The 16,262-nt window shown below is 40.3% G+C and overlaps 1 protein-coding gene across 1 annotated transcript in view; it reads left to right on the forward strand.

Moving 5' to 3' along the window:
- The window catches only part of T265_10149 (hypothetical protein), a gene marked incomplete at both ends in the record, with an annotated part of 30,225 nt that extends 14,363 nt beyond the window's left edge, over positions 1 to 15,862 (forward strand). The window contains one exon of the mRNA XM_009176436.1: positions 15,488 to 15,862. Coding sequence (XP_009174700.1) covers positions 15,488 to 15,862 — 375 coding nt within the window. The remainder of the gene's footprint in view (positions 1 to 15,487) is intronic.
- Between the last annotated feature and the right edge of the window lie 400 nt (positions 15,863 to 16,262).

The raw sequence follows: 16,262 nt of genomic DNA on the forward strand, positions 1-16,262 counted from the left end.
CGTTCACTTGCGGACATTGAGTACACTAAAGATGTTGCTTTTCCCACTGCGGATCCTTCCAATGTACAAACCGTTTCAAATAGCCTAAGGAATCCAGCTGCACTTTTTGGTTTGAGCTTCACATCGGCAGAACTGCTGGGATAAAACTCCAGTGCCATACCCAAAAACGAGCGAGTCGACGTAGTAGATAAATTTTCTTGCTTGGACAGTTGTAAAGGTTCCTTTAGACTGGGTGGAGATAAGATTCTCTCTATACCTGGGAATACCAGGGCAGTTTTCGCCAGTCTGAGAAGCCATTGGCGCCTGCGCAAAATCAGTTCGCTCGTCAGTGATAGAGTATTCACGACGGCAGTGTCATCCGTACTGCTTTATGGACCAGAAACCTGAGTCCCCACAAACGGGGGATATACGGATGCTGTCAGTCCTTCGCCAACCATGTACCCAAATAATTATTCAAATCTGGTGGTAAAACTGGATTAGCAATGTTAAGGTACGCCAGGTGAATTTGGAAGAAGGGACTCTCTCATGATAGATGAATTCTTGCGCTCCATAGTTTACGCTGGACCCGATGCCAGTAGGGTTCTTTTCACTCAGCTTTGTAGTGATTGAAAGCGACCCAGAGATATGCAGTACAGCGAGACATGAAACCACTAGCAGTAAACTCATTCGAGCCAACAACTGTGCCTCCGTGGATGGGTATCTTGGGTCTCTAATCACCAATTTTTAGTTACACAGGCAGACGTAGCAGAATCATACAGCTACTGGTGAACCAGGCGAGTAGCTGACATAATCAAAAATGTCAAACAACTAGCAAAGTAAACTCCTTCGGTCCCACGTAGTATACCGCTGCTCGCTTTGTAAGCCAGAGGAGCTCATGCGTCTGGGAGTGAACTGAACTAGCGGATGTATGCCCATTCCCTCAAGTTGCTTAGCTCTCAAAAGATGCTACACCCTAAAGCTTGACCAAGTGCTATAAGAATCAAGAACTAGTTACAGTCATTGGCCTGTGTGGATTTACTTGTAATTATTGCGGACAACGGCTATCGTCACCTATATTTTATGTGAATAACAGTTATCAATACATAACTTTCAACGCTTCACTGAATTAAAACAACAGGCAACTTAGCAAACCATAAGTAAACGCCTACACAAAAAAAGGGACGAAATGAGTATTGGCAGCCCTAAATGACACGCCTGACACGTGAGTGGGTGTCAGCTCTGTTGTTAATCTATGACTGAGGACGGATGACCGCATATCTGCCATAAACAGATAAATATGGTAAGCGGTGTCCACTCTGATAACCCAACTTTTAAGTTTTCAATAGATCAAAAAGGATTCCATGACAGCCACTTTACTGACGTTAGATTTTCAGGCAGTTTTGACCATGTACAAAAATTATTTCGACAGCATCCGTCAATGCAACTTATTCAGTTTTCGGGGTCACCGAATGTTTTAAATTTATTTACCGTTGGGGATGGTAGATTAAATGACGAATAAAGAGTTTGTGCAGCTAAAATAACCCAGGAAATAGGATTATGACAGCAAACGATTTGTAGATCAACATTATTCTTGGGAAATCATCAACATTTTAGGCAATTCCAAAGACTGGGGCCAGGGTATTAAACACCTATCAATGAGGGGATATATGAATATTTAATAGATTCACCTATATTCTCTAAGTCGAATCTGAATGTCCGCTCCCCATTCGGCCGCCCAATCACCATTCCTATTCATTTGCGTTCACCAAGTTTCCCAGGACAAAGTTCATTAAGCGATTTTTTCTACCACCAATCTGAGATTCTTCTCTCTGACAAGTCTTTTACGTTCAACTAGACACAGTGCACTATAAAACGTGGAACTGTTTACCTATCTTGTTTTTTTCGTCTATGAACAACGGTGTGTTTACCCTCCACCAGCATTTTCGAGTGAAACACCTTTTATCAACAAGATTACCCAAACCATGAAAATAAGATTTTGGTGGTCTAACCCCCAGTCTGTTCCTAATGTCAGTCTTTGTTTTCCTTTTTGGCTCTTATTTACCAAGATTGGAACTGTTTCCGTTGTTCGCAGTAGCGAATGTAGGAATGATCAGAATTATTAGCTTTAAGTTTTGGTGGTTTGAGGTGAGACCACATTTCAAAGCGTTTCGGTGCGCGTAGCTTTATTTTTTTCTTGAGCTTCACCAAAGTTCGAATGCTTTAAAATTCGTTTCTCCGTACCTGACTCACATAAAGTGCTCCTACTTAGTATAATCAAAATACACCAGATAACATGGACTCAATTAATCCTTTGATCCTTCCTTGCATGATCACACAGTACTTATTTGTATAGCTTCGACAATAGAACGTTTTACCAGTTTCACCTGCTCAACTCATTTGACTGTCTGTAATGAAGATTTTGATTCCTGCCCTTAACAGCCTAGCAGTCTTCTGAATGCCAACAATGGTTCTCAAAACCGGAAGACTATATTCTTCCGATGATCTGGGCTCCAAACCCCATGTTTGAACTAAACTATTGACATATCAAAACCTGGCAAGCGCTTCTCGACACGCCTAGCTACGGTACTTTTGTTCGCTAAACTACAAAACCGCCACCTCAATCTCCTGCAGGTCAAAGGTTCGCTCTTAAACTAGTTCACAATGTCCTATTAGACTACTGGTTTTTTTTGGTGTCAACCGTTAAAGCAGCTATCTATGTCAAATAGTTTGTTCAAAATTCCTACCTATTGGTTAGCATGCAAGTTTCGAGTTGGTTATATTTTATTCACAGTTGTGGGCGTTTAAATTTTCCACAGGTTACGCTTCAAAAAATTCTATTTTAAATACCGCAGGTTACAGATACAACAATAAACATGGCATGACTATCTAAACACTATTTTCAGAATGTAAAATGGGTTAAAGTAGTATCAGATGGTTTGTAAATTCGGGTGAATCCATTTCTAGGGGGGAGTAATGTGACGTCAACAGACAACGACGCGTACACGGTCAAAAATTTCCGCAACATGGATCAGTGCCGTCCGATTAATGCGAGCAAGTGAGAAGTTAGTCCCCCACAAAGACATTCATCGCAAAAATTCATCATATATTCAGTCACATAAGATGATGAAATTCTACGGCCATTTTTCGCATTCATGGTGTCTGCAATCTAGCCGTTGTATTTCTTATAGCCAGTCTGCGACATCCTCCCCGTCGTACACAATAAGCGGCAGTTACAGTGGGCGTCGGGGCACAAAAACATCTGAGTATAGTTCGAAATATGTTTATTTCGTGCAAAAATGCCGGCATAGCCAATGTAACAACAAAACTCTAGTAAAGAATAGCCGGAGCATTTCAGCCGAAATGTTGCGTGATATTTCTGAACTGAATTAAACAGAATTATCTAAGCGTATGCCTAATAAGTTTGTCCACGCCAGGGCGATTTTTTCGGATTTTGAAACAACTCACGCAGTAACAAACATTAGTTAGCATTCGAATGGTGTTATAAATCTTCGCTTGATTAATAAGGTGGAGGGTTTCCTAAAGTATAACCAGTCATGCCAGTTTTGTTGATGTTTATTCTTTGTATACATAGGACCAAGAAAGACTAGCGGACCTACATATTTGTACGCTACTCGTTAAATAAAGTAGTGACTGAAGCTCAGTCATCATTTTTGTTAAACGGAGTATTTTTCTAAATAGCTATACTATAAATTGGTGCTTGGATTGGACATTTTTCGATCTTTTACTCGCTGTTTACCGTATAGGAAAAGCGTAGCTACTTCGAGCCTACTGTAACCCAGAAGCAGTTCTTGTAAACGGAGAAACGATTTTAAAACCACCATTACTTATCCATAAGTGAATGAATTCAGCAAATATCCACGTTTGGAAGCAAGCGCACTCGCTCATATTAGAGTTGATATCTCCTTGCTATAAAATAATCTTGCAAGACGAACTTTTACAGTACCGCCTAGTGAAGATAACCTGGATACTTGATGTACTCAAAAACACGTAGTTGGTGGCTTTAAGCGAAGTTTCTACGACTGCTAGCTCGAGAAGATCGATCAAAAAGCAAGACAAGGTTAGTTGTTGCTGTAATAGTAAATGAACTAGAGTAACTGGAAAGTAAATCACGGCTGGGGTGTTGCATTAAATTTGAAGAAACGTGCCTCTCTAACCCTAAACTCTTCCATAAAACTTTCCCTGGTTTTTGTTACCGGGAGAGTGATTGACACGGAATACGTTGAAACTAAACAACGTATTAACATCCGTCACGAGAATTTTCCAGTTGGGCCATCCAAATTGTTTACTGATTCTAAACCAATTAAGCGTTTTTGTTTGAAAATCTCATCGCTGGGTGAAATATTTCTCAACAAAGTCATTTTGTGCATCACGTTTTAGGAATCTGCATTTTTGAGCCTTGGGTTCCTCCGTCTCTTTCGGGCTGCTCGGCTGATCAAACTATTGCGGCAAGGTTACAGCATCAGAATAATCTTTTGGACCTTTATTCAATCAATTAAAGCTCTCCCTTACGTCTGCCTGCTGATTGGGATACTTTTCTTTATTTCCTGTATAATTGGAATGCAGGTAAGTTTCACCTTGAATTACTATTCCGATAAGGCGGAAACATCGGTACGAGAGTTTGTTATCTGAAGTGGAAAAACTTATGAGAAATTACAGTAGGAATGGACCGGTTTGGATTGGTTCCTTTAGTCAAGTGTAATGATAATAATCAGTAACATTGGTAGTATCCACCAAAAGTTACTTATGGTTTCCACGGGAAACAATATGCTGTGTCAAATCAACTTGCGACGTTTATGTATGTGTTTAGGTTCCAAGAGAGTTTGTTCTGTTTAGTCAGCAGTGTACATGCGGTATACTATATTTTAACAACACTCCTTTTCCAAGGCAAATTATGGTGGTCGTTGGCTTGTTCGCTGAGCTGGGCATTTTGATTGCAAACGTTTCATCACCAATCGAGGTGACATCATCAGTGCGTTATTGTGGAGCGTAGTAGTGCGTAGCGGTGGGTTGGTGGTTGTGCGCACAACCACCTCGATTGGTGATGAAACGTTTGCAATCAAATTGCCCAGCTCAGCGAACAAGCCAACGACCACCATCTACGATACCTGAGCTACCAACATTTTCCTCTATAGAAAAGGCAAATTATGTTTTTATGAACAGTTAACTACCGTTGGATGTGGTCATGAGATGTCTAATTGTCAATTATAACAAGTATGTAAGGTGTGCTAAATTTTTGGACACCAGGTCTCTATAACATCAATAATAAGTTGGTTTGGAGAAAGCATTTACTGGGACTGCGCCGGCTGGTTATGGTTGCATCATCCTGTAACCCTTCGTTTCTGATGGTAAACAAATAAACCTGTTGCTTAGCGCCTAACCAGCACCTCCAGTAAAGCGGGAACTGCGGTTTAGGTTTTCGGTTAACGCTCTAACCGAGCTGTAATTCAAAAAAATTAAATACGCCCACTGGGTAAGTTGAGACTGATGTTGGTTTTTGTTGAAGTTGAAGTGTAGACGGGAGCTACATCTCCGTGTAGTGAAAAGGAGTAAAAAATCGTCACCGGTTGTAACCAGTTCGGAAGAAGCCGATGATCATCACTTACCGCAACAAGTTAATTCAAATGGCCTAACCGTTTTTCCTCAATTTCCGAGATACCTGAACTCGCGGGATGATGAGACGTATACTAACGAATGAACATGCTGTTACCCGACAAGTAGTGTCAACTTTGTGCTTACTTCAATCGACGTACCATGATTACTGTATCAAGGAGTTGCTGTGTTAACAATAATAAGAAAAAATCCTGAGCAAAACGTCCAAGTCGTCAAACATCAGTGATTTGTGGCTTTTAGACAACCGGCCTACGTGTTAAGCAGCGTTTCCTTGAGAAGTCTTATTTCGGCTGAATGTTCACCGTCCGTCCAATAAAAGTTAAGCAAACCGCTATTCGATCAGAAAAGGCAGGTCTATCGCACCCTGACAGCTTAATTGAGATTTATTTTGAAATGGCTACTGAAAGAATATCAGGATCCATGTCTCAAGCAAGGCTCTTCACCGAAAGTATCGAAAGATCTACTTTACTGCGTAATGGAAGGTCAGCGTCAGTGAATTCATTAACTGTCACAGTTCATGTGCCTATACCGTGACGATGGAAGGTCTCTAGTGGATGATCTAGGAAACATTTTACTTCATTTTACTGGCGGCGACTGGATGGAAAATGGAATAACTTTTCTGGACTTGCTTCATGCGCACTATGTCCACAGAGTTGTTTTGTTTGAACGTCACTATGATCTCCATACCGTTAAAAAGATTGACCAAATGAACTCACGATATCCCAAGCAATTAGTCACGAAATTACTGGCCTGAAGATTCATACTTCGAGCTCGACCCCAGCATTTTGGGTTCTCTTGTATCAATCTGGACAGCCCGGTAGTAACCCAGACCTCGTTTTTTCCTTTGGGTGGCCTGGCATTTACACTAGAGGATTATTATAACTATTGTTTAAATAAAGTCTGTAGTTCTGAAAACGGCCAGTCACAACTAGTCGAGATTTAGCCGGGAGTGAGATTTAGATCGATAGCCTAATGAAATTAACCGAGGCAAACATCAACTCAGGTTTAAGCGACACGCTGCCAGTTTTACAGCTCAAACAGTATCTAATAGTTTTATAAGGGCCTAATTTCCTGTAATGCTGATAGTACTGCTGTCTTTATGGGGTAGAAAACGTAGTTTGCAAATATATTTCTGAATTTACCGTAGATAGATAATAAATGATCAGCTTTCTGCAGATAAAAGCTATTCAACCTATGGTCACATAAGCATTTCTTCATCTGAAGAATGTCATCGATAATTTGAGCAAATTTGAAGTCCAGTTAGCTATGGAGCACATTGGCTATAAAGTTTAGCTAACCATAATAGAAAACCACTTTGATAGGTTCTGTTAGGGGTTTTTGTGTTTCGATGTCCTGAAGAACTCCCCGGAAGTGATAAGCTCCTAATGAAATTTCAAACCCACCTTTGGCGTATCGTTTAGGGTTTTTTTCCGCTTTTAATACGTTCGCGGCAATTTCCGTTACCATGAATGTGTCGTCAGTCCCTCCTCGTTCTGGAATTTCATCGTTATCGGTTAAGGGGTTTATTTGATATTGAATGCACTTGGCACCAAGATATACCATGCATTTTTAAAACGGCCCTTTTGCGGGACCCTCTGCGGTAGAAATGGACGCAGATAGGACTACAAGTTTCCATCATGAATCTGCTTGTCCATTAATTGTTGCAGCTGAAATTGCAGTTATCGTTTGCATAGCAGCAACGCTATTGTGTCAGTTACATTTTATAGGCAATACCACGCAAATATAAAATCATATCTGTTTCTAATTTCTTACTGCTCATCTGCACTCAGAATTTAGTAACTTAACAATTAATGAACCACTGAAGAAGTTTGTCACTTTGCGTTAGCGAAGAAGCCTCTATACCCACAAAGCGATGATGAGCTTTCACGGAAATATCCACGTGAACACCCTTTAGGGAAACCCCTCCTGGCCACGCAAGGCAACTTTATCCCTATCACCAAACTCCCGCATCTAACAAAGCTGTACACTGGTGAGTACCACAAAATGAGATCCATTTTGGTGCTTTCTCCTTTGAACTGCTTTAAGAAGTTACTTCAGTGGGGCAGCCGAAAAATCAAGTAGGCAGTAGGTTGAATAATTTTTCACATATAAGCTGCATGTACAATTGTCAACTATTTAGCACTTTGACTTTAGACAGTAAAATACACCCCAACTACGCTTCAACTTCGGGTACGATACACTCGAGAGGATTATCATTCATGTTGACAACCCCTGAATAAACCAGTGAACAAGCTGGAATAGACCATCGAAAGACGTTTATCTAAATATTCACACAGACATGCACCCGACGAAGTCAGACCACAATCTGTGCTACTGTCTGTCAGATAAATTTGGATCAAAAATTATTATCAGGAAACGGGGAGCCCAAAATAATTAAAACGACCACGATTCCTATAAATACATGCGAGGATACAAAAAGAGCTATTCAAGAAGAAAGTCACGCTGGTTATATTGTTAGGGAAGAAAGATTCGTTAACGGTGACCGTTGTTTAATCGAATTAAATGGAAAGAAACTGCAGAATATAATAATTCCCATGGTCACCAGGAATCGGAGTCTGTGCACATGGAGAAAGAAACTGCATAAACAATATGACGCTCTGTTTCACATACTGCAGGATGATATCCTTTCCGAAGGACAATTTGTGTGGTACCGTTTATCGAAATCAATAGCACATGCATTCGATATCGAAGCAAAGCTGGGCTTGTTGTAAAAAATACAATGAGAGAAGCAATGACACAGTAAACGACCTAAAAATGGAATAAAAACATCTCATATACATCCGCAAAATATATAACGCATTATTAGGATGCTAAAAAAACTGCCGACTAATGCAGCCGGAAATTGCATTATGAAAATATTTCCATTCGGGCACAACCCAGTCAGGAATGGATGGTATCTCGTAACATCAGATTTCACAAAACCCAACGGGAAATTGCGCGTCGCCCTCACTTAATGGCAAACGCTCGGTGGAGTTGTAATTATTCATGCACGTTAGCATTCGATTGAACATCCGGTTGTTGACATTCTTCTAAATCGGAACTAATAAAGTTCACGCTGACTGCATTTCCGCCATATTGATGAATTGAAAAATTGACTCCATAAATACTGATACCATTCTCCTTCAGACTGCTGCCACAAGGTTTGCCCTCTGTTCTAGTCACGGTGAATGGTGCGTGAAAGCCTGGAGTAGTTGACATTGCAACTTATTTAGGGGCATTAACATTTTCGATGCAGCTTGGCATTAAGTCAAAAGAAGTCACACGATATCTCAATAACCGGATACCTCATTACAGGCAACGGTTTTTAAGGAGGTGAAGGTAATGTGCAGAAAGTTTGATGCCACACTTCTACGTGCTAGGTCCTCTTCCATAGACCTGTCGCAGTCAACCATTAGAGTTACGTTTCAAGCAAATTTGCATGACAGTTTGCCGAGAGGTCCAAACCAGATATAAAGTCTCCATGAAGAATATCTACTGATATACACTTCTTTTCAAAGCCAACAAAAGTAGTCAACAGGTCAACACAGCCAAATATCAACATATTTAGCCCTCAGATTGAGGCTAGAAAGTCGCAGAAAATTTTATCACGAGCTCAGCAGCAGGATTGCCGCTTTGACAGCCCGGTACATCTAGTTTGTTGATCTAGTGGATAGGTCGTGAACACAAGATTTTTAAAAGTCATTATACGCATCTCAGCGCATCATTCCTAAACCAAGTTGTACATGCGCGATGAAATATCGTAGCAGATAATTTGTTTGCTGAACTCATGCACGCTAAATACTACACTACTTTGTTGTACGAAAGTGATAAGTTCACTGTAGTAGCACATTGTATTCCTGGGTAAAACTTTCTATGGGTTTAAAAGAATTTATTTTGTTACACTAAAAATCAGAAAGATCGTCAACGTTTTTTATGTAGTACTAATCCTGTGGCATTATCAAGACTTGATATCTACTTGCTACTAAAGTGCTCAGTTTGCTGTGCTGGTGCACTTTGTTCTTAATTCAATCATTCGGATTACATTATTTCTTCGCAAGGATATTTCAAGAAAATTTTGAACAAACGTCTCATGGGTTTGTTCTCTGTGGACCACAATTAGGGGCCTAACAAGTCGCTAGCTAAAATTTACTACGACCAGCCTATTTGTGATACAATGTTGCATTCACTGAATGAAAATTTTGGCACACAGTTTAAATCAGTGGGCCAAAGCACTTTTAACATAAAATACATTTTTCAAACCCCAGGTGTTTGGGAATATTCGCACAAATCACTTATCGCAAATCAACGATCACAACAATTTCAAAACATTTGGGAACGGCCTGACGCTTCTCTTTAGGTGAGTGGGTTATTTCTGTTTTGTTTCAGGCAACTCGTAAATGGATTTACCTAGATAATGTGGTCTATTTTACTTTTGTTGTAAGCGACAAATTGTTCACATTTGCTATGGATCCAATGATTCTCACGCCAGTTTGAATGCTTTGAAAATAATAAGATTTTGATGCATACGCCGTAACAATATCCCTAACGCAAGTCACTTTTAGCTAGAAAATGCTGAAGAACGTAGTTTGTTCAAGGCTGCATCCAGTTTCAAGCATTCCCCCATACTAACGGGAACCTCATCAAATCTCTTGTGCCTGTGGTCTACTGCCTTGCTTGCCGCCAAAACAAATGCTGAGGAATTAGCATCTAAAATGCTTCGTCTCATGAAACATAATGGGATAGCTGACCCCAATATCCTTGAGCAATCCATCTTAATGGCACCGAAATACCTCAATTCTTCCATTAAGTTAAATTATCCAGATGTCCAACTCACCAAATTATCCTGTGGCAAACTTGCATGTCCGCTCACGAAAACCCTCTGGAAGAATGACTCCATCATTTAGGATAAATGATATACCGTTTTTTAACAGTTAAACGACCAAAATTGAAAGTTTAATAGTAGCTCTGTTCTGACCCAGTTGCATTATTTGATGGTGCACGGCTTACAAAGTTGGTCAAAAACACAGCATGCGTGAATGCACTTACATGAACGCCAACACCGGCAACTTACGTTTGCCAATCTTCAGTTTCATTTTCAATTCCCTTTTGAGAACGAATTAATGGAATTGTCGCCAGGTCGCACGTTGCCTACATTTTTATGAGCTAGGTTCACTATTTTGACGACTTTTGCGTTGTGTAGCTACGTAATCCACTCTTTCGGAATGCCAAAGAGTGTTGTACTTACACCCCCTGTTTCGTATCCTCGAACGGACTCCGCACAGTATTCCTTTGTATCCGAACACAAGACTCAAATGCATTTCCACGATATCAGCACAAGCTCTAGAAGCACGGAAATGCTCAAAGCAAAGATACGAGAAAATGCGTCGACGATGAGGGGTTTTTCTTCCAACGGTGCAAAAATGGAACCCTGACCAAATATTGCGCTAGAATTACCGTTAGAATGCGTTCTAGGGGATTTGTGTACAGAGAAATGAAATTTCCGGAAAAGCACTCATTGGGAACAGCTATCCACAACAGTTCGTAATGGACATTTATCTTCTGTGAAACTATGAGACAAAAAACATCCCACAGAGGGATACTCAACTACAATTGTGTATAATTGGTGACCAAGAATATTTTCCAATCTTGTCTGTACAGTCAGTAATCCACGTCTAAGCCTCGTTTTCATCTCTGCCTTTAGGTTACAACTGAACTACAAGCAGCAAGACAATGCCATTTACTCGCATTCAGGTGGTCGGGTGACGGAACTTAATGTCAGATTGAGCATGGAGGCACTACATCAGTCAGATGACAGGTGGACAAATAATATAAGCTGAAACTCCATTGCATTGCGCCTCACTGAATCCTATAGAAAAAGCAAACGTCATCCTGGTCATCTGCGAATTGACGGCAAACGGTTAGATTAAGGTCATTAGGGATGGATTGCGTCGCAGAAATCCGGTTACGGAACTCAAATGAATCAATGCAAACAAATTCGGCCTAGCTACATCCTCAAAATGCTCAGCTTAGGCTGTTTTCTGAGTTAAAGTGCTCACATCTTTATCCGCTTCACTAATAACATTCTTTGTGCGCCATATGAGACATATGACTCACAAATTTGATGTTTTGTTCCAACCAAAGCCACAAAATCCTGGTTATATTTGGCATTTTCATAGTTGCAATAACGTACACTAGTTCTTTTAAATGCATCATTACCTTGCTACTTATCACCACATTTTTCAGATGCGCCACAGGAGAGAACTGGCAAGAAATAATGTTAGACTGTGCGGCGGGAAGCGAGTGCGAACGTTCACAGGAATCATGCGGCAGCTCGTTCACCTACCCCTATTTTGTGATCTTCAACTTCCTGTGCACCTTTCTGATGCTGAATCTGTTTATTGCTGTGATAATGGACAACTTCGATTACCTCACACGCGATTCTTCAATACTGGGACCACATCATCTCGATGAATTCATACGGGTTTGGGCTGAATACGACCCCGGAGCGAGGTACAGGCCATGTTTCATTTTATAAGTTTTGTTCACACAGGCCTGCTGATATTCAGAATTACGTGGAAGTCAAATTCAGTGATGTAAAGACTGAATGGATGATACAAACTTATCCATAACTTGAGATGCAGTATTTTATTTTGGGAATACAAACATCGACACCTTGAATCTTCGCTCTGCAGGATCCACATAAGATGCATCATGCCAAAATCTTGGTGAATAGAATCGTTAAGCTCCAAGTACTAAATGTAATTGTGCTCATTTCGTCCGCTCGTGATCTTTAGCACAAAATGCTACTGTCAGCGGTGACGCACATTTTCATACATTCACAGATGGATCCTGCAACACATGTATGATGAATGCCGGTGAACACCAACGAATATGGTAAATCCTTCGAAAAAATTACAGACAACACTCATTGCAAACATCATTGCAAACATGGGCAGGTCGTGGAACACTGACAGCTTCTATTTTTAATGGACTTTGATCCTGTGCACTATCCGACTTCGAATTTTTATTGACTGCACAGAAAGTCTGCAAACGGCTACGATTTAGCTCAGGTTTTGTGAATTTCAGCGTGTTCAGTGATTCAAACCATCACCCTAACGTAGAATTACATAAGATAACGTTGATTACGACTTGTCAGTATGCTAATTTAACTTCACGATGATTTTTGAAATGCCTTTTTTCAGCTATAAAAAGTGTTCTTTAGCCTTTATTCATGTTACTCAGACGAAACGGACAGCTTATTCTTGTAGCTATTTCAGTATTCCCATTCTTATCAATGAAAATGCACCCTCTAAACACGATTGCTTTTGCTAAAAACAAATCTAGGCTTTCTTCACTAGTTAGTAGCCCAAGGTAGAGTGGGTAAAAACGTGAAAACGCTGTGTGGTCACTTCAGATACCACGAACATTTCAATCCAAATATATGTTGTTATAAGGTGATTGTTCCTGGGCACGGAGCAGTATACAAGTTTTTCAGACGATTCGAGATACGTTTTATCAAATTTAACCTGGGTACTGATATTGGTATGATGTTCCCTAAGCTCTCCAGACTGAACTGGATTTTCTGCGACAACAGTCCCTATTTACTTTTTGAGAAAAATGAACCCCTAATAATCCGTTCTGCACAATAGCGCTCTATGTGTTGAAAAAACTTGTACCGATTTACATCACTATTCGAGCGTAAGGAAGGTCAACGATAAAAACAACCAACACTCAAGCAGTTCAACCGACTAGTGGCATGCACTAATGCGGCAGTACGGTTGACTTGCGTCTCATTCACTAGTAAGTTAAGCATAAAATTCTGTCCCGTCACGTGAAACCTGAATTTTGTTCGAACGGAATTCCTAAAAATTAGTAAAAGCGTCTTTTAGGAGAGCGACCTCACGATTTGAGGTCGTTCATCTTGTGTTGCCTGCGCATTGAATCGCCTTTCAAATCGAGCAGGTGTGCGTCCCATAGGATGGATTTATGGTGCTTCTTTGGGATTCCGACGAAGTGCTGAAACCTGAAATGACTCTTCAATTTTCCTTAAAATTCTCCTCAGGGCCTGTATTACCTTGAATTCTGATCCCTTGGGTTATAAAAACCCTATTCCTGACATCGTTCTGTCCCTTATGGTCACAAACAGTTTTGTAGATAAACGAATACCCGATATGATATTTATGTACGCAAGTGGTATAGACTGCAAACCGAACGATTTCTTGATGACAACTGGTGAACTAACAGCGATGTATCGTGACAGTACACTACACAGAAAAAGTGAATAATAATGTACTACGTGCACAATAAAATACCCCTTATTGATTGTACAACATACAACTGGCTAGAAACCAAGCTACGTTACACCTCTAGCCTCACTGTCGCTTCTGGGTTTGTTTATGGCAGAAAACCCAGCGTTTCGTGGACTAAAAAATAAACACAGCTGTTAAGCACGGAGGCATCTGCGGTTATTCCTGTAAAGCTTCTTTCCTACAATTTGACAGATCATGAGAGATAACTGACGGACCAGGTTCAGGGGGTTGTTCCACTCGCTGCCTTCAAAACTATTGACATAGTTCCATGTTTATTTATCAGTGTACTTAGGTGCAGAAAGATGGAATTCAAGTCGCGCCACTATATTTCGTAGGGTAGCTCTTAGTTAGGCCTAACAGATTACTACATGCTCAATCTCACAAGTTACATTATTTTATATTTTAGAGGACTGATTCACCACAAAGATATGTACGAAATGCTGCGAAACATGGAACCTCCGGTTGGATTTGGAAAAAACTGCCCATACCGTCTTGCGTACAGAGTAGGTGATTTTATTCGATGTTCGTTATACTAACAAAACCATAAATGGTCTAATATCTACCATTTGCTTGATTATCACCAACTTGTTACTCGAATTTCATTCTGGTGAAGTTTGGATTTCTGCAACCTGCGAAGTACTAGGCTGCTAAAAGTAATTACTGAATAAGGAGTCCAATGTGATCTATACTTACTAACTAATTACCCAGTAAGGCAAAAAACTATATTTAGTTCCAAGGAATACTCAATTTCGCAAACATCCTGAAATGCCGCGATCATCATTTGGATTGCCAACAGAAGGTCGGCAGGCAGTTAGGTGATCTTCAAGTATTGGTATATTCATTTAAAATTAGTGTTATTCTAAACAGGAAATCTTTATCAAAACAACGCAAATTAAGTGGCTAATTCACATTGTTCTCTTTTTTGCTGTGTCACTACCGATTTTGTGACAGTACCGGCTCCAATTCAAATAGGACGTATTACGCAGAATTTCAAAATTGAATCGGATTTTCACCGTATATTTGTCGTGTACGCACTAGCTTTGTATGACTCCTTCTGCACGCTAGTCGGTACTGAGCAAGTAAAAGTTGGGTTTCTGGTAGATATCTTTTGATCCACTGCTTCCTACCTTTGTAAATTATGTTTCTACAGTTCAAAACACACTCTATGAATATTTGAGTTGTTCTTTCCGTGCGATAAACCACGAATACGAATGCCGCTTGTAATCTAATTCCATTTGTGTATCGTGTGTGCTTTGTCAATAAACAGGTTTATCGTGCTCACCTTTCCGGTACTCACTAGAAGAGGGAAGGAAATAACCCGATGACTTCTGGACCACAAATATGCATCACAGGCATGGAAGTGATTTTGGTAACAGTCATTTATTTGGTGCATTACTGTCAACACAAACCCGGAAGACAATACCGAGCTTGAAATATAGACCAAAACGAAACAACTACCACTGATATGAGAGATTTAATCGCAGGGTGGTTTTTTAAAAGCAAGCCTGCATGGATGAATCGTGATTACCTTCCCCTAAATGTTCATTCTGAGGTGAAGTCTTTCCCAGATGTCAGATAATCCTTCCGTTAGGGTCGCAGCTATGCTTTCCAACTCAGTTATTCCAGGACCCCTCATAACCTCACTTGATATCCAGACGGAATTTCGTGCCAACGGCTTTATCATAACATTTTCTGATCATTTCATTTTTGAACAATACGAACAGAAACTTGTCAGAATGAACATGCCAGTAGATGAGAACGGATGCGTGCAATTCACGACTACATTATTCGCCCTAATACGTGAATCACTTGCAATTAAGACGGGTCCGACGGAGATAATGGATCAGAGGGACAACGAGTTGCGTGAAACCATATGCCAAATGTGGCCAGTTCGTGGACGAAAAATGCTGAACCTCCTGGTGCCACCAGACTCTGGTATGTAATTTTAGTCCACGAATATAAATAATCTTCTGAATTTTGTAACTCCACAACCTAAGGTAATGCGTGCGTGTGTGCTATAATAACCCAGCTATATTCTCAAACCTGAAGTTTTGCCCGAGCTACTAAACGCTAACACACTTAACTGAGTGAGCTGGCCACAATTCTCATTGGCTCAATGACAGAAAAGTTAAGTGTTCTTATAAACACTTTTTGGACACACTGGAGGGGGGGGTTCATGATGTGTGTAACCTACCCTTTTTGTTCATTTAATGGGGTTACTTTTTCAAATTTAGGTTCATTTCAATTATTTAGCCATAAACAGTCCGTCAAGTAAATTTGACCGACCCAAATGAAAAATCAGGATAGATTTGAAGTGGATGAATATACTCGTGGTAGCCATGA

This window comes from Opisthorchis viverrini (genome assembly GCF_000715545.1).
Source record: "Opisthorchis viverrini unplaced genomic scaffold opera_v5_338, whole genome shotgun sequence".
Lineage (NCBI taxonomy): Eukaryota > Metazoa > Platyhelminthes > Trematoda > Opisthorchiida > Opisthorchiidae > Opisthorchis > Opisthorchis viverrini.